Raw genomic sequence first — 19,678 nt, forward strand, 5'->3', positions numbered from 1 at the left:
GAGTCACTGAGTGGGAGCGTCTCGGACTTGCTGATGTTGACAAGCCAGCCAGAAGACGTTGCGTGAACTCAAAATGTTGTAGATAAACAGGAGTCTGTGTTGGCCTGAATGCAGTTGTCAATGTATGATTCCAACACAATTTCTCCAAGATGAAGGAATTTAGTTATAGGGTTGGTGAGGCAGGGGCCAACGAAATTCCAAAGGGGACTACATTTGATTGGAATGGCGGCCTTGGAAAACAAGGCACAAACTGCGATTGCTGGTGGTACTTCATTTCCTGATCGTCCAAATGATGACACTGAAGATAGAGGAGGAGAAACCTGCAGATGAATGTCCTTTGAGGTTGAGGATCGCCGTAATAGTAAAATGCTTGGGGCAGAGTGTGGAGATATCGCTATTCCTGCCAGACTCCGGCGGCTATTTCCATGCCAAGTATGATAGGCGCGGCGATTATAGTTGATAGTAAATCAACACCGGCTACACAGAGTCCCATGCTAGCGGTTACCAGCGCGGTGTCAACTCCGTCGAGAGCATTCACGGCTCTGCGGTACTTTTTATACAATCCAAGTCTCAACTCCCTCTCCTTCGGTATATAAATCTGGCTCCAGTGGAAGTGGTCCAGAATCACCATTACCTACGGTATACTACTGGTGGAGATATCAAGCAGTACTTGGAGGAACAATGATTTTTGAGAGCTTGCTGATGGGACCGCAAAATCAGATAAATAATCCACATTTAAAGTGCTGCAACTAAGGTGGAGCTGCTTGGCGATCCAATGGTGGACTAAAGCTGGGTCAGTGTGTTCGAAACTATCTTAGATGGAAATTGGGGAAGGTTGATGGCCCAAAGCAGTAGTTATAAGGTACATGTCCTACAAGCAAAGGGACAGGAACATCGGAACCAGGAGGAGTGGACTGTGAGGACACTGTAACGGGATTCATAGATTGTCTAAAACATTGCTGTAACACCTTTGAGACTAAATGTAGGATAGAGTTAAGGCTCGGATCCAGTTCAGAAAGCTGGTCTCTATGATCCCAATTCGAGGGAGTGGCTCTGTAGGAGGTGGGACCATCACAGCAGGATCCATAGCAGACAAGGCATCTAAACAGGAGAAGCCGAAAGAGATTGAGAGCGACTTCAGGAGTGACGATCCCAACGAGATGGAATCAGTGATGAACGACGACCAGAGGATCTAGGAGAGGTACGTGTGCAAAAACAATTAGGGTCACGTGAAGCCCTTTCACCAGAGGGACGCTAAGAAGGAGCATGCTCATCAGCTACCACTCTGTGTGTGTATCCAAGCAAATCCAAAGGAAGATTTAGCTGTGTCATCCTCAGCAACATCTTGGTGTAAGAAACCATGAACCAAAACAATTTCTCAATCATCTTAATTGTTGTATATGCCACATCATCCTCTAACAAGGGGACATCAGAGGCAGAACAATCCCTTCACAAGGACAAACGACAACCAGAAGGTGCAAGTGAGAGTGAAAACCTTCCAATCCACTGGGGTGGTCCAGACAGCCACCAAAACAAGAGGGTGAGAACAGGGAGCTCATAATATCAATCATGGATTCTTTTTTACAGTCTCAATTATTACAAGGCTGCAATAATATAGCTCAAATTGCTGAATGCAGCATTAAACAACACATACGCACCTACAACATTTGAAATCAAGACAATATACTAGAGTACCATTTAGTCCAAGAAACAAAGTTATCTTCTTTAAAAATATATCAACAAAATAAAAAATAAAATCCCAATGGATTAGAGAACAATGTTTAATTTCCTAGAGCTAAGGCAATCAAGACTTGCCTAATCATTCTAGTCTTGATTTGGGTTGAGTTCATTTCTTAACTCTTTCAACACCAGTCAACCAGAAGTGTTTACCGCTGTGACACCAAGTTCCCAGAGACTCTTGTGTTATCAAAGAAAATATCTGCTTGTAAAACATCTTTTATACACTTTTTATACACTTTTTTTTATAAATATTTAACTTATGTTATTCGCATTATTTAAATAATGCATTTACAACTTAATTAAGTTTGTTGTAAATAAAAAAATGTAAGCCAACACATTCATAACGATTTTCAGCAAATTTGATAAAGATTTCATAATTTATTTCTTTTTTATTTTCATTGTGTACGTAATTTGAAAACTATTTTACAAAGAATTTTATACACTAACTGTCAACACCAAGTTCCTGATAACAGCAGCTGTCAGCTCAGTAAAGTGAAGAAATACCTCTGTTTTTGAGTCTCGAGTCTTTTCATAATTGTAACATGTGATTTTATTGATAACAATTGGTTTCTAATGCCACTTTCTTACCGAAATCTGCTACAAGGTTCGTGATTGGTCAAATTTGAGCACGTGACCTAAGGCAGCCAATTAAGTTACAGCTATGGTACCGTCCTGGTGTATGATGAATTTCAGATTTTGATAAAAGATTTTTCTTAAATTGTGATATTCTAAATGTTTTAAGCAGGAAATCTCTTTCTATATTAAAAAAATGGAGCTTCGTAGATGTATCGTTCTAGGTTACGAGCTGTGACAAAGATTTTTCATGCATTTATTTTGACATTAAACATCGTGTCCGAGCCAAGAAATCGAGGCAACGAAAGCCGATTTGTCATTTTACTTACATTTCACGCGATCGCACAAAAAGATGGAAATAGTAACTTAGCTGTAAGTTTGACAACTTTTAGATTTAGATTTTGATGATTTTATGTATTACTTTGTAAACTATATTTAAAGATTTGCTTGAAATGTCTTTATTTGGCTCTATGACATGTTCGCTGTGGACCCCTTGTCAAAGTGTGTGTCTCAGAACATTGCGGGAAATAGTGAATAACTTAATCTATCGATAAAAAGTAATAAATTGAAATGGAATACGTATTCCAAACATTGTGAAATGTAATAGATTTTATAAATGAATGATATGACAGGTAGATTAATAAAATTATATACTATTTTGACTTGACTACAGCTTGGCCGGTCTACCGGTCTACTGGCCTACCATGTCTGGGGACATGAGGCTTCTTGGCCGGTGTACCTGCCTACGGTGTTGAAAGAGTTAATTCATTTTCTAGGGTTTGGGTGACATACTAACCAGACTTAATAAAAAAAAGTTTCTTTGCTTTCATATAAAGACGTTTAATACTTATGAAAGATTTAGGAGTTTGGGTCTACAAATGAGTAAGAGTGTCACCACACATATCCCCAAATCAAACAAGTACAGACAAAGTTTGAAAAAAATACAGTATTATCTGTACTTATTTCCGTTCATAAAAAACAATGTACATGTATAACCAACAGTATAAAATTATATAGAATTACTTTAATTCAACCAGACAGACTTCATTCCAGGTAGATGATAATATTATCAGTTATTCAATATCAAACACAAGAAACCAGCTTTTAGTACCATATGATACTACTCACTGATTTTAAAAAAAGATTTTGACAGTGTCCCAAATATCTTTTTATTTAAAAAAACCCCCAAACAATAGTTATCATTGTGTGCAATTCTAAGAATACTAGGTATAACATATCAGAGCAAATAAATCTCAAATTTTGGCTGAATTACACATAAAATGCCTAGATTTTTTTTCAACACACGTCCTCTGAACTGTCAGCTTTCCAAAGTCAAAAGGTCAACCCTGCCAATCAATCAAGACAAAACTGCACATGCACAGATATTGGTATAACCAAATCATCACTTCCTGTTATGAAGACATCAGCTCTGGTTATTCTGATATCAATTCTAGTTGCTAACATCACTGGAAATTGACGTTACTTCCAGTCATGATGACGTCAAATTATGCTTACCTCTTTATCGTTATGTTCTTGATCTATTTCTGGTTCCAATAAGGTCACTCCTGGTTCCTGACATCACATATGATGTCACTTCCAGTTATCTGATGACCAATCTCATTAAAATCAGATCTTAGTTCTCGCTGCCGCTAAACAAAGATCTGAGGACATCCCATTACGGGTCACGTCAGAACGACCTTTCGCGAATTTTGACCGACCAATGAAATGACTGACAAGAAATCGACATAAGCCAATCAGAAGGCAGCTTTCTCGAGCTTCACGACACTAGTTTCAAACTGGCGACTACACTTCGAAACATATTTTGACGTGTTCTCAATTAAAAAAATTAAAACTGATAAGAAGAACACTCTGGAATGGCTTTTAGATGGCCTAGATTGTATGGATATAATCATAAAACCCGTAACTGTCGTTAGGAATACCCTGTGTAAAATATTTCGTGGTTGCATAATTAGAAAACACATTCCGACTGTCACTTTCATGATCTGGTAAGCGACGTTCTGATTGGTCGGATGAAAGGTCGTTCTGATGTGACCCCTAATGGGATGTCCTCAGATCTTGATTCAGCGGTAGCGAGTACAAGGATCTGATTTTAATGAGATTGTCTGATGACATCCTCAGCACTGACGACATAGTGGCAACATAATCTAAAATGTGAGTCCAGCCATTAATCTACGATCTGAAACACACACACATCCCCTTGCCATTAACTGTCCGTAATGGTAGACTTGAGCCATCCAGCTACAGTAAACTTGATGACAACTTGGCTACAAAATGGGACTCTAAAGGTCTTACTGGTCATAATAGTCTATCAGGATAATCAACAACTGTGAGAAACTGCCAGAAAGGAATAGCCCCTATAAACAACTGGACCAGCTGTAGTACTAGTAGATAAGTTTCCAACAATGACTTCTGGTAGAGCTCTTCGAGTAACCAGTGGTCTGACATCACCAGTTTTCAATTTTCAGAGTAAATGAGGGGACATCCACCTACTGAGTAAGTGCTATGATAGAAAATTGGGTAGTCTGAAATCTAGGTCATAGATAAAGCCTGGTTGATAGGATTCTGTTGAAGAAGTTGAACTAGGGCATAGTCAATACCCGTGTGCACCTGTACCTTTAGAGGCAGGCTTGCCCAAACCTCTCTGCCTCTCCTGGAAAATGGTATCTTCTCTGTTGTCATTAGAGAACTGGTGAGGAGGCCTTCCACGAAGGTGCGTGAAATGAATCCAGTCCAGACAAAATGAACCTTCTCCTCAGAGGATCCCTACGATCTCTAGGTCTCTCGTATGGATGCTTGAAAGCTTTAGCAGCCAGACAGATGGTGGATGCTTGAAATCTTTCTTTGGTCTATTGACTAACCTCATACAATGCTGATCTGAGCTTGCTGTTCAAAAACTGACAGGCCTGAATTGACAGGCTGAGAAACCACAGACTTCTTCAACAGTTCCCAAATACTGTTACACACATGTGAAATATGATGGTGTCTGTGAGAGAGAACCAGTTGTGATTAACATCCAAATTTGCTCTGAAAGAAGGTCCTCGTGCATTTTAAAATGCCTTAATCAAACTTAAATCAAGTTTCAAGCCCAAATTGGTGTCTGCTGGTAGACCTGCATACTCATCGTGAAAACACATATGTTCATTATGTGTCTGTTAACAAATTCCATGTCTTAATAACTATTCATGACAATCTTCATCTTGTAGACAGGATTCTTAACCAGCTATGGAAATCCTTGTCAATAATAGGCAGTTGAGCAAAGGGAGAATCGTGAGTCTCATATATTCTTGTTGATGTTAGGATATGGTTCTGTATCATCCAGAATCTTGATAGCATATTGTAAATCTTACCAGAAAAGGACGGCTTGGGAAAGGTTTTAAATTTCTCTGATTGAGGTGTAGGCTCCGCATAATCCTGTCATTCAAGCATGTGAGTTGTAGGCTATGTATTATCCAAGCGTAGAATTCCCAGTATGGGATGATACTTCTCTTCAATTTCCAGGTTTGTTATCCCCTTCTTCAGAAATTGAAGATCAATCCCCTGAATTGTAATTCAACACCCTAGGAGAGATATGTGTGCAATGACCATTGTGGTCACGGACAGAACTATCCACCAACAAGGGGACATTACAGCAGTGTCTGAAACTCAACATGTCCGATTGGGAATCTCAAATGTCCGGCTTAAAATATTGCTTACCAGACATTTAAATTTTTCTGTCCGGACATTTTGAAAAACAAACGACACTACCTTCGGGGTCCAAACAATTGATGAGCGTTATAGTATCCCTTCAGCGAATTCAGGTGAATAAACAGGTATAACAAACTTGGTCAATAAAAGTATGAAACTTGATATAAAACATCACTAGACATGATAATTTACCATTTAAAATGTATTTCCAGCTCTCCAAGGCAGACATTAAGAATACTGTGTGTGTTTTCTCGTAAACAAAGCCGGAAATAGCAATCAGCTGTGCACACATTTCCTCCCAATCTATCGGTGATTCAGTTAAAATGTACCCAATGATACAACTTCAAAGAATTTTGATGCAATGGTCAGAAGAAATTGTATCTGAAATTATTATTTTATCAGGAATAATATATTCCAATATTGTGTTATTTTAGTTGCACCTTCCACCATATATACTTAAAATTATAAGAACCATAAGCATTGCACTTTCGTACAGAAGGTATGCAGGATATTTTTTTGAAGTATGGAACGATTTTGACCAGTCACCGTAGGGACTTCCAATGCTAGATGTATTTCGATTGCAAAAACGTTATGTTGACATTTAATAGTCAAACTGCCTCAAATATGTCTTTTATCGAGTCATGGTACCGCATTTATGATATTTATATCAATTCTCTTGCAACTAAAGTTCGTTTCAAGGCATCAATAGCCGTAATCTGACTGTGGTTGCTGTAAATAATGGTGAGTTGTGCGATCTACCGATCACTTCGCATTCGATTTCGCGAAAATTATTGTAAACATTTTAATAATTATGGAATGAAATTTTGAATATAATTAATCAAATATATTGCAAACATTAGTCCAGATAAACACTGAACAATTTTTTTATTACCAGATATTGTAATAATAGGATTAAATTGCGTACTTCAGTTCAGATTTGTTGACTGTTTTTTCCGGTGTTATGTGATCGCAGTGATCAGCTGATAATGTTTTCTGAGATGCAGGAAAACATTGTGTCATTGGAAAACTTGAGTTTATTAAAAATGTTGGGAGCCATGCTTTACGTAACAACTTGTAATGTGTGTGAAAAGTCGTACTAAAATATGCTATTTGAAGGGGGCGTGGCATAAATGCTAATGTCCGATTAAGATTTTATATTTTCCGGACCCCTGGCCAGCACACTTGAAAAAACGAAGGCCCAGTCGAAAAGCTGTTGGTCTAAACATTTTATCTGAAGCAGTTAGACACACAGTGATCCCTCGCAACAACACATCCTTGGGGGTCCAAATAATTGATGAGCGTTATAGACAGAGCTCCAGATAAGCTTTAAATGTTGTGGGTATTTTACCCATGCATTTTTAAATCATTGGGTATCAGTAATTCTATCTGGGTATTCAAATTTCTGTTACCCACTAGTTTTTACACATGTGGGTATTTAAGTTAAATATTTAAACACTATTCATCTAGTCCCTGCAAACTGGTGTCGTGTGGGTTCGAGAGCTTTACAGGACTTAAAAATACCACGATACTTCCACAAGAAAGAGTGATGGCAAATGATCATGATGTAACTGTCATCGTGGAGTTTGGCAAGGTTGACGGAATGCCCGTTTATAATTTCAAAATAAGTTGCTGATTTGCTAATCGAATACGCAGGGTTACTTCACAATATTTCGATGATTCGCACAAGTTTTATTTTTGTAGTGTATCTGTTATGTTCGTTGCGTATTTGATACGCTTGGATTTTATTTTACTGCGTCTTTCTTCATTTGTGATGCGTATTTCACGCAGATACGCAGCTTATCTGGAGCTCTGTATAGATGATCAGCAGTTTAGTCGATGTAGAGTCGTAGGGGGTAGATGACCAACACAACAGTACATGCTTGCTCTGTCTACCCTTCAGTGATTTCAGGTGAACGAACAGGTATAACAAATTGAGATAAAATATCAGGAGACATGATGATTTACCATTTAAATTGTATTTCTTATTCTGCTGGGCATTGTTTTATACACAGAGATAAAAAATTACCATCTGTATTGTCTAAGCCGGAAGTATCGATCAGCTGTACACATGTTTATCTGAATCTACCGGTGATTCGGTTTAAAAGTACCCAATGATATAATTTTAAAGAATTTTGTTAAATGATTGGAAGAATTGTATCTAAAACTTTTATTTTATCAGGAGTAATACATTCCAATATCGTTTTATTTTAGTTGCAGCATTACTATACCGTAAACAATGTTTATAACGACTATGCTTATAACTAACTGACAGATATAACAAACTGTTCGTTTGGCCCCGGCAACTGCTGTATATTTTATCATATAATACCTATACCTCAATAACGGATATAGCGAACTCACCTTGAAGTCCTGTGTGTACTCTGTCAACGATAATGTTTAAGTGTATAACAAATGGTTAATCCCTGAGCTGAGCTCCTTGCGTCTCACCAATCTGCCTATCAAAACATCCGCGGGCAAGTGTGGCTGTTCAAAGCAGCAATAAACAATTGAAGGCAATTGATCTACACCTAAGTACAAACACCGTGTCCTCAAATAACACCCTCAATTAACAAACAACGGATATAATAAATTAAAATAAGTGGTCCCTTTGAGTTTGTTATAACCTTAGTTTACTGTATATATATTAAAATTAATTATAACCCTAAGAGGACCAACTAACAGTAACTTAGATGTAATTTTGACAATTTTTAGAAATATATTTGTTGATTTTGTATATTACTTTATTAAGTTTCAATTTGCTTGAAACGTCTTTATTCTGCTTTATTCTGAAGTTTAAATCCTTTCTTAAATGATAAATTGAAAAGAAACGAATATTTTCTGACATTTCTGATAGATTTAATAAATGAATGATATGACAGGTAGGTTTATGAAACTGTATATTATTTGGACGTGGCTATGGTGTGGGCGATACACAGTGCTGATGTTTTGAAAGAGTCAAGGACAGATTACTTTTTAAGTTCTGCCCTGTTTCACCAGGGAATATCAGTCTTGTTAATCATTTACCATCTTTACAGATTAAAATAAACTGCAGGCTGTAAGGGCTGGCTCAAATGTAAAACTATCATTGTGAGAACAAGTCACCCTCGGGTATACGGGCAGATCTGTTTTGAACACTGCAGAGAACTATCCATAAACAAAGGGACATCAGAGACAGAACTATCCACTAACCTGGGGACTTCAGAGACAAAACTATCCTGTGACAAGGGGACATCAGAGACTGAACTATCCACTAACCAGGAGAGATCAGAGACAGAACTATCCACTAACCAGGGGACATCAGAGACAGAACTATCCACTTACCAGGGGACATCAGAGACAGAACTATACACTAACCAGGAGACATCAGAGACAGAGCTATCCACTAACCAGGGGACATCAGAGACAGAACTATACACTAACCAGGGAACATCAGAGGCAGAACTATCCGCTAACCAGGGGACATCAGAGACAGAACTATCCACTAACCAGGGGACATCAGACACAGAACTATCCACTAACTAGGGGACATCAGCGACAGAACTATCCACTAACCAGGGGACATCAGAGACAGAGCTATCCACTACCCAGGAGACGTCAGACAGAACTATCCACTAACCAGGGGACATCAGATACAGAACTATCCACTAACCAGGGGACATCAAAGACAGAGCTATCCACTAACCAGGGGACATCAGACACAGAACTATCCACTAACCAGGGGACATCAGAGGCAGAACTATCCACCAACCAGGAGACATCAGACACAGAACTATCCACTAACCAGGGGACATCAGAGACAGAACTATCCACTAACCAGGGGACATCAGAGACAGAACTATCCACTAACCAGGGGACATCAAAGACAGAGCTATCCACTAACCAGGGGACATCAGACACAGAACTATCCACTAACCAGGGGACATCAGAGGCAGAACTATCCACCAACCAGGAGACATCAGACACAGAACTATCCACTGACCAGGGGACATCAGAGACAGAACTATCCACTAACCAGGGAACATCAGAGGCAGAACTATCCACTAACCAGGAGACATTAGAGACAGAACTATCCACTAACCAGGGGACATCAAAGACAGAACTATACACTAACCAGGGGACATCAGAGGCAGAACTATCCACTAACCAGGGGACATCAGAGACAAAACTATCCTGTGACAAGGGGACATCAGAGACAGAACTATCCTGTGACAAGAGGACATCAGAGGCATAAATATCAACTAACAGTGGGACATCAGAGACAGAACTATCCACTAACCAGAACACATCAGAGCCAGAGTTATCCACTAACCAGGGGACATCAGAGACAGAGCTATCCACTTACCAGGGGACATCAGAGACAGAGCTATCCACTACCCAGGAGACATCAGACAGAACTATCCACTACCCAGGAGACATCAGAGACAGAACTATCCACTAACCAGGGGACATCAGAGACAGAACTATCCACTAACCAGGGGACATCAGACACAGAACTATCCACTAACCAGGGAACATCAGAGGCAGAACTATCCACTTACCAGGGGACATCAGAGGCAGAACTATCCACTAACCAGGGGACATCAGAAGCAGAACTATCCACTAACCAGGAGACATCAGAGACAGAACTATCCACTAACCAGGGGACATCAGAGACAGAGCTATCCACTACCAAGGAGACATCAGAGACAGAACTATCCACTACCCAGGGAACATCAGAGGCAGAACTATCCACTAACCAGGAGACATCAGAGACAGAGCTATCCACTAACCAGGGGACATCAGAGACAGAGCTATCCACTAAGCAGGAGACATCAGACAGAACTATCCACTACCCAGGAGACATCAGAGACAGAACTATCCACTAACCAGGGGACATCAGAGACAGAACTATCCACTAACCAGGGGACATCAGAGACAGAACTATCCACTAACCAGGGAACATCAGAGGCAGAACTATCCACTTACCAGGGGACATCAGAGGCAGAACTATCCACTAACCAGGGGACATCAGAAGCAGAACTATCCACTAACCAGGAGACATCAGAGACAGAACTATCCACTAACCAGGGAACATCAGAGGCAGAACTATCCACTTACCAGGGGACATCAGAGGCAGAGGTATCCACTAACCAGGGGACATCAGAAGCAGAACTATCCACAAACCAGGGGACATCAGAGACAGAACTATCCACCAACCAGGAGACATCAGAGACAGAACTATCCACTAACCAGGAGACATCAGAGACAGAACTATCCACTACCCAGGGGACATCAGAAGCAGAACTATCCACTAACCAGGAGACATCAGAGACAGAACTATCCACTACCCAGGAGACATCAGAGACAGAACTATCCTATGACAAGGGGACATCAGAGACATAAATATCAACTAACAGTGGGACATCAGAGACATAACTATCCACTAACCAGGAGACATCAGAGACAGAACTATCCACTACCCAGGAGACATCAGAGACAAAACTATCCTGTGACCAGGAGACATCAGAGACAAAACTATCCTGTGACAAGGGGACATCAGAGACAAAACTATCCTGTGACAAGGGCACATCAAAGACATAAATATCAACTAACAGTGGGACATCAGAGACAGAACTATACACTAACCAGGGGACATCAGAGACAGAACTAGAGAGTAGGGACATTGATTTTGTGGATCCCATCCTGTTGATTGACCACACAACCGCCACGTTGTCTGACTGGATCTTGAGGGAGGGGGAATGGAGGAGGTTCAACCAATGCGAAATAACGAGAATGGTGGCCTTGAACTCAAGATTGTTGATGTGAAGGCAATGTTCTAAATTGGATCACCGCCCTGCTACTTGCCGATCTTGAAAATGTGCTCCCCAACTGATGGTTGAAGTGTCTACGAACAGATGGAGGGACTCGACGAATGGTGTCAAGTAGACCCTGTCGTAAACCTTCGACCTGACCAGCCACCATTAAAGATAGAGAGATCAGCGTGTGGCAATCATTGATCCTGATAGAGGGCGCGAGAAAACATTGAAAAGGTTGCAAATGTAGTCAACCCCATACTATGTTAGGAGCCCCAGGAGTTGTTGCCATTGGCGCAGTTGAAGTGGCTGTTTGAGTCACCCACTGTTCATGGAGAACAAACATCAGACCTTGCTAAGTGTCGAACAGGGCTCCTATGAATTGGAGACATTGGGTGGGAATGATCCTGTTCCCATTAGTTGCCTCTTACGAAAAGCGAAAATGTGGCGGGGTTTCGAGGTACGTAGCGTTGAAAGTCTTCATGTTGAAAATGAGCTGTAGTTTTAAACTGTCCGTTTTAGGGACAAGAAAGATGGGGGAATAAAACTTGGGGGTCGTGGGAAGTGCGCCGAGACATTCGATAGCGTTTTTTGCTTGTAACGTACCTATCAATGCTTAACAGACAAAGATGCCATGAAAAAGATCACTTGACTTTCAGTCAAGTGAGCTACAAAGTCGTGTCATTGTGTCATTTAAGATCAAATCAAAACACTTTTTGTGTGCATAAGGTACCAATATACCTTTGACCAGAGCAAGCACGTCTCAACCATTTAACAATTGGTTAGGTGATACAGCAACATGGATTACTCACAGTAATGGTTTCTGATCTTCTTCATCCAAATCTTCTTCTTCCAGTAACCAGTCAAAGCCTTTGGCGCGAAGAAAATGAGCAGTAACTCCATGCTGTGTAATGCCATAGCCAGTTTTGTTGCTCACAGAATCTTCAGTTACTTTTATTGAGCCGCCTGGCAATTCCATACCTGTGAAAGTCAAAACATAATGAACATAGAACATACAAGTCTGGTATTCTGCATGCCTCTGCAAATAAAAAGAAATGCCTTGTGTAACAGAAAATACAACTGAATTGTAAATCATCATGTCTAGTAAAAGTATCTCAAAATTCACATTTACACTGACCACGTTTGTTACCTCCTTTTCATTCACCCGAAGAACAATGCAGATGGGTAATTATAACACTCACTTTTGGCTACATTACCTTGACCTTCCATCTCACCAATTAAATATCACATCTATAGCCTGTTCCAACAAGTCTGCATTATCAGCCCCTTAGTTATTTCCCAAGTATAGTCATGCCAAGTATTTCAGAGACCATGACTTACTGATATCAGTTAATATAGCAGACCTACCTGAACATGTAAAAGTGACATTTAAAATGGGTTACTTAGAAAACGGCATTTCTACGACCAAAGATGGTGAGCAAGGTGTGCTTAAGTTGGTAACTCCTATGGGAGACCTTGTCCCAAACCCTTACAGTCTGACAGGGTGGAATGCCAACAGTTGTGTTTTCCACAAGTTTACAGAGAAAGTCCAGCATAACTACTTGGTTTTGAGCTGTAAAACATTTGACCATGACACTGTTGGCAAGGAAGGAGCTCACTCAAGCTTTTTTGAGGATGGTTATGTGACAGGTGTTCAGTATGATGAAGTATCAAATCAATCTTCCCACTGTCTTGTGACAAGTAGCTACTTGCCATCATGTGCCAAGAAGAATCCTTCCTTCAACATACGGTATGGGTTTGCCTGTCCAAGGTTACATGACACATACACTCTGCACACTTTGATTGCTGGATACATACTCCACATTTAATGATTATATATATACGTAGGTCTACCTTCAACTATTTATGACGGTATTTCGTATACCAGTATATATATGGTTTTACCATAGGAGACTTTAAAGTAATAATTAAAAAGCTAATAAATTCATATTATTCACTGTATTTATCATATGTATGACACAATTTAATGTAATGACAAAACCATGTCTTCCGAAGCTTAATGAGTGAGTGAGTTAGAGTTAAAAGACCAAGTCGAAATATCCAGTAGTGAGTCATGAATGCAAAGTTATATTTAAAAACAAATTTCATCAAACACACTTGGGCATAACAATAGAATTCATACAGTTTAAAACCTGGGCTACAGGCCACCAATAACCAAAGCTAGGCCACCTCGCTGGGGATCATGGGGACTTACAGTACCTTTGCTTCCTGCATGATACCCAGCAGGACTCTCGTCATCAGTTTAGTCACTGGTGGTTGTGTACAATACTAGCCAATAATAAAATATATTCAACAATGAGTTTGCTTAAAATACTGGTTCATGATAGTTTCACACAGGGGAACAATCCTGGACAGAGCCTTCACTATAGCAGTTGTTAAAATCATCAAACCAAATCTAAAAACAAGTAATTAACTATTCACAAATACATATTTTAAAGTTTATTATACAGACCACTCTCTTTCAAGGAAATTAATATGAGATCTTTCAGATTTACGCTTTAATAATGGCCACACAGTGAAGCAATTTTTGCTTGACAGTGACCCTTTCATCACAAGTGATACACTTAGGAGTTTCATCCTCATCTGTTTTAAACAGATATTCGTAGGTAAACTGACTGTGGCCAAGACTAAGTACATCGTTGTAAAACAACCTCATCATGTATTGACTGACAACCCAAGTAGATATGACCGATTGTTGGTTTAGATTCATGAAGTTTATTGATTCCTACCTGGGTGTCCAACCTCTTTTGCATGAGATCCCGAGTACAATGTTTGATGGCTGGTTTGAAATCTCTGTACGGGATAAGGAGTGGAGATAATGGTTTGTCAAGTGCTGCTTTAGCTGCAGCATTGGCTTTTGAGTTACCTTTTATGCCCCCATAATAGAAAACTATGTCTAAGATTATAGGGTGAATTAAGGAGACACTTTTAAGTGCCTCAAGGCATGACAATGAATCTAAAAAGAAGATGGGTTAGCTGGGTTACAGTGAGGTCTGCCTCTGGCTTCACCATCTGCCAGGGAGGAGAAGACAGAAGTAGGTAGGGTGGTATAATATACTGAACAACAAAAGTTCCTGTGACATTGAATAAGATTGAATGCAAAGTTATGTTTTTTACCAAATCTGAAACAATTTCGGTTTGCAACAGATAAAAGACTCCTGTAAGTGTTCAAATGGTTTAATTTGCCATACTGACTTTAGAAAATGTGTGATTTCATAAAAAACATGAACATGCCAAAATGTCAATTTACAAATCAATAGCGTGTGTGTCCACCTCTGGTTGCGATGCAAGCAACACATCTTTGTCTCATGGAATGGTCCAGGCGCACAAAGTCCTGTGGGATATCTGTCCATATCTGCTGGAGCATGTTTGAAGTTGCTGGCGTGTCTGTGGAACATGTGGTTGAGGTCGAAGGCGCCGATCCATCTCATCCCACATGTGTTGATTGGTGAGAGATCAAGGGAGCGAGCCGGCCAGGGGATGACATTCACGTTGTTTTGTTTAAAGAGAATCCTGAACAAGTCAAGCAATATGAGGCCGGGCGTTGTCATGTTGAAAGGTCATGGGCCTGGCCCACTACGACGCAAAAACGGTAGAACAGAGCTGATGATCTCTTCGCGGTAGCGCTGTCCATTGAGATTATCCTCTACCACTATCAAACGGGCCCTCTGTCTTGCTGTAATCCCATCCCATACCATAACGCTGCCACCCCCGAACCGATCTTCTTCCATGACACAATGATTGACGTAACGTTCACCTCGACATCGGTACACTCGAATTCGTCCATCGCTGTGGCTGAGGTGAAAACGAGACTTGTCAGTGAATAGAACTTGTCCCCAGTGCATGGCCATCCAGCGTAGACGCTGTCTGCACCACTGTAGATGTGCTTGACGGTGGTTTCCTGTCAAAATGGGACACCTGGCGGGTCTTCTGGCGACAATCCCTGCACATCTGAGGCAACGACGTATGGTTTGTGAAGATATTCGTCGAAGGCTAGGGATGCTTCTTGCAGTCACTGTTGCTGGCTGGAATAGATTTCATAGGTGTGTTGTTCGAATCCAGTTGTCTTGTCGATTTTTGGTTACTTGACCCTGCTTCAAGCATACCAATGGCTCGCAGACCCTCATTTCGTAATGTTGAATAAATGCGTAATTTTGTTGTTTTTCTGAGTGGTTGTTGTCCACGATGCTTAACAATGCATATGGAATCCTGTTAACGCACATGTTTTTATACCCATTCTTGGGTAGTGAAATGCATGGGGCTTGCATAAAAGTCAACTTTTGCATGGAATGCATGCTTTTCTGTAGCAGTTGCGTTTTTGTGACTTAATTCAATACATGTACTACAATATTGAAAACCAAACTTTACTTAATTGAAAAATACACTTAAATATTGGTGTCACAGGAACTTTTGTTGTTGGGTATATTTAAGTATATTTAGTCTGCAGTGATGTCTGGTTAAATTCAGATTCAAAGAAGTGGAACCAGGCTTGAAAATTTTGATACAGGTTTGCTTAAAGATGGTTGAAAACACAGTTGTATGCTGGGTTTGACTGACTGGAATGCAGTTTAGTGATGTATTGCAGTGATAGTTTAATGCGGCGTTGTTCGAGGGAAGGTTCATCAGCTTCCACATACAAAATGTCCACAGAAGAGGTCCTAAGAGCTCCAAGACTGAGCCTTTGGCCTTACTGGTGTATTGTGTCTAATTTTTCTAAATTGCTTTTGCAGGCTCCATCACAGACAATGGAACAATAGTCTAGTTTGGAGTGTATGAACTATTTGTATAAGTGAAGGAGGGTTGTCTGATCCCCTCCCCACACAGAATTTGAAACAACAAGTCAAGAGCCTTCAGATATTTGATGTGTGGTAAGAGTGTGAGATGACGGTCAAATATGAGGCCCAGGATTTTGGCCTCCTCTACTACCTTGATCTGGTATTTGGATCTTTTATTTACGACAAAACTGAATACAGTTTGTTCCTTGATTTAGAAAATTTTAAGCCATTTTCATTGGCCCATTTTTAATTTTTTTAAGACAAAGCTGTTTTTATATGATATTCATATTCTTACTACAAGAAGAAATGTTGAAATCATCTGCAAAAATGAAAAATAAAAAATAATTGTTTCAAACTTTAGTGAGACCAATGGCACTGGCATTAATTTTTAAGCCAAAAAGTGTGACAGATAGATGCTGCCCTGATCTTCGTCGAAATGATCAGACAGTGTAGAGCCAACTCGTACTTGAAACTGTCTGTTGTATAATAACAAGATAAGATAACTGAGGTAATCTGTCCCTCAATCCAAATTCATGCAAATCTTTTAAAATACCATGTTTCCACATTGTATCATATTCCTTCTATAGGTAAAAAGAGATTGATACAGTATGTTGTTTGTTGACAATGGAATTTTTAATAAATTATTCTAAACGCACCAATGGTCAATGGTACTTCTGTTGTTTTTTATCCTCACTGGATGTCACTGGTGGTTGTTGGTCTCCAGTACCAGATTAATCTAGTTAATGATATTGGACGGTAATTGGATGGATCTGTATGATCCAATCCAGGCTTTGGTATAGGAATGATAATAGCATTGTACAACGAAGGAGGAAAATTTCCGGTTGTCCATATTTCATCAAAGTTTCCAAACATGAATCGGACAATTGTTTCAGGAGCTGATAATGAATGTTGTCAGTTCCTGCTGCAGTGTCATGACCTTACCCTAGGGCAGTATGCAATTCTTGGAGTGAAAAAGTTTCATTGTAACCATCAGCATTATCAGAGTTAAAATTGACTTATTTCTTTTCCTGTTGTTTTTGAGACCTCTGAGATTGAGGATTATAATTGGATTGATGAGGAATGATTTGCTCCTGTTTCACCAAGCTTGTTGGTAATTTCAGATTTAGTTGTTAATAGTGTATTACCATCTTTGAGATGGCAAACTCCAGACTTTGATCCTTTGCCCTTAATCCATTGAATCATGTTCCACACCTTGGACATGGGTGCGCGGGAAATGATTTTAGACACATAGTCCCTCCATGTTTGACGTTTGTTTTGTTTAAAGGTATGTCTCGCTCTAACGATCGTGATCTTAACATCATTCAGGTTGTGGATGGTGGGATGTCTGCAGAAATATTGTTAAACTTTCTTCCTATTTTTCCTAGCTTGTTTACAATTATTTTCAAACCATGGTTAGCGTATAGGAGGGTTTGCAGAGGACTTAGGAATGCTTTCGTCCGGTAGCATTTAATTGATCTGAAAATAGTTGTGTAGGATCAGGAACATTCCTGAAACAGTCAGGTGTTAGTTTTTCTATACATAATGTTTGGAATAAAAAACAATTGGCCTTTTAAAATTCCACCTTGTTGCAGGTTGTTCGTCAGTGGGATTGATACTTTTAAGTGGTCACTTCCACAAAGGTCATCATGGACCGACCATTCGAACCCGTTTAGAATATTTGAAAGGTCAGTGAAAGATTCAAGGGCAGAACATGTGCCAGTGGCAAGATGCAGATAAGTATTAGAACCATCACTGAAGATGCAAAAGTCATTGTATTAGACAAAATCTTCAAGGACTTTTCCCTTATTATTTGTATCAGCACTCCCCCAGGGATTATGACCGTTTAAATCCCCCATGATGATATAGGTCTTCGGGAGCTGATTGTACAAAGTCTGAAGATCTGTTTGGCGGATAGTTGAGGAAGGTGAAATGTACAGTGAACAAATGTAAACACAATGTTCAAAGTAACAGTTTAAAGGGTAGTGTTGAGTGAAACAAGGCTAAGGATTATGCCCTGCTACACCAGGATAGAAGAACCTCCTGCAGCTCCATCACCAGGAGGGGAAAAGGGTGGTAAGAACTGTACTGACAGATATCTAATTGTGTTTTTTAGGTATGTTTCTTGGAGATAAAAAGCTAACATTTTAAATTCTTGAATTAAAAGTAGCATTTCATTAAAATTCTCTTTAAGACATCTGCAATTCCGTTGCATAATATTTTGTAGATTCATTCAAGACTTTATAGTACTCCTACAAGTTTCATGTGGAGATGGACTAACCCAGAGGACCAAATGAGTTATGGTCCTCTATGGGGGCCTCTAAAGGAGAGGTGGCCTTTGGTGTTGGCGTTAGCAGCTGCTCCTTTTGGTGCTTTTGTTTTACTAATTTTTCTTTTTTTCTTTGTAAGATGAACAATTTCTGGTTCTGGTTCAGTTGCTTGTTTTGGAATTGGAGATTTTTTTATTTTGAAAGTGTCACAGACAAGGATGTCACAACTGTTTTTTTAAGTGAAGCAGTTGGTAGTGGCTGAATAGACTTGACCCTTTTCAGATCAGTCCAGCAGTGGTAACAGGACGAGAACATCAGTAGAGTAGGAAATAGTAGAAGTGGTTGCAGTAAGACCTACAACCCTATTCTTAGTTTCCCTATATTTTGTTCAGTTTTTATTTTTATGATTTAGGACTCACATTTCCACACAGGACAGAATTTTGAGGAAGCCATATGGTTCCCACTGCAGTTTGCACACTTCACATCCTTCCTGCAGTCAGTGGCCTCATGCTTGTTACTGCAGCAAAACAAACAGCAGAGGCATGGCAGGACTTGGATCTATGTGCAAACGCTTGGCAGGCGTAGCACTGGAGTGGAGTGGGGATATACACCACCACTCCAATGCAACAGTAACAAGCTTAATCTATTGAAGGATAGACATTTTCACAGCTGTGACGGACTGTTGGTCAAGTTCCTTGGTAATTTCGTCTTCGGTCATGCTGGAAGGCAGCAAGCTCTGTCATGGACAATGCCCTTGCATGAGTTCAGTGTCTTGTACACTGAGACAGCAATCTTGATATTGACA

General features: G+C 39.9%; 1 protein-coding gene across 3 annotated transcripts in view; it reads right to left on the reverse strand.

The window, feature by feature from the left end:
• LOC124117816 (protein YIPF4-like) overlaps positions 1–19,678 on the reverse strand; it is a 115,251-nt gene that overhangs the window by 81,947 nt on the left and 13,626 nt on the right. For all 3 annotated transcript variants that reach the window (XM_046479842.2, XM_046479843.2, XM_046479841.2), the window contains exon 2: positions 12,623–12,791. In XM_046479842.2, coding sequence (XP_046335798.1) covers positions 12,623–12,791 — 169 coding nt within the window. The remainder of the gene's footprint in view (positions 1–12,622; positions 12,792–19,678) is intronic.

Source organism: Haliotis rufescens, unplaced genomic scaffold (genome assembly GCF_023055435.1).
Source record: "Haliotis rufescens isolate VD_foot unplaced genomic scaffold, xgHalRufe1.0.p SCAF_3, whole genome shotgun sequence".
Taxonomy (NCBI): domain Eukaryota; kingdom Metazoa; phylum Mollusca; class Gastropoda; order Lepetellida; family Haliotidae; genus Haliotis; species Haliotis rufescens.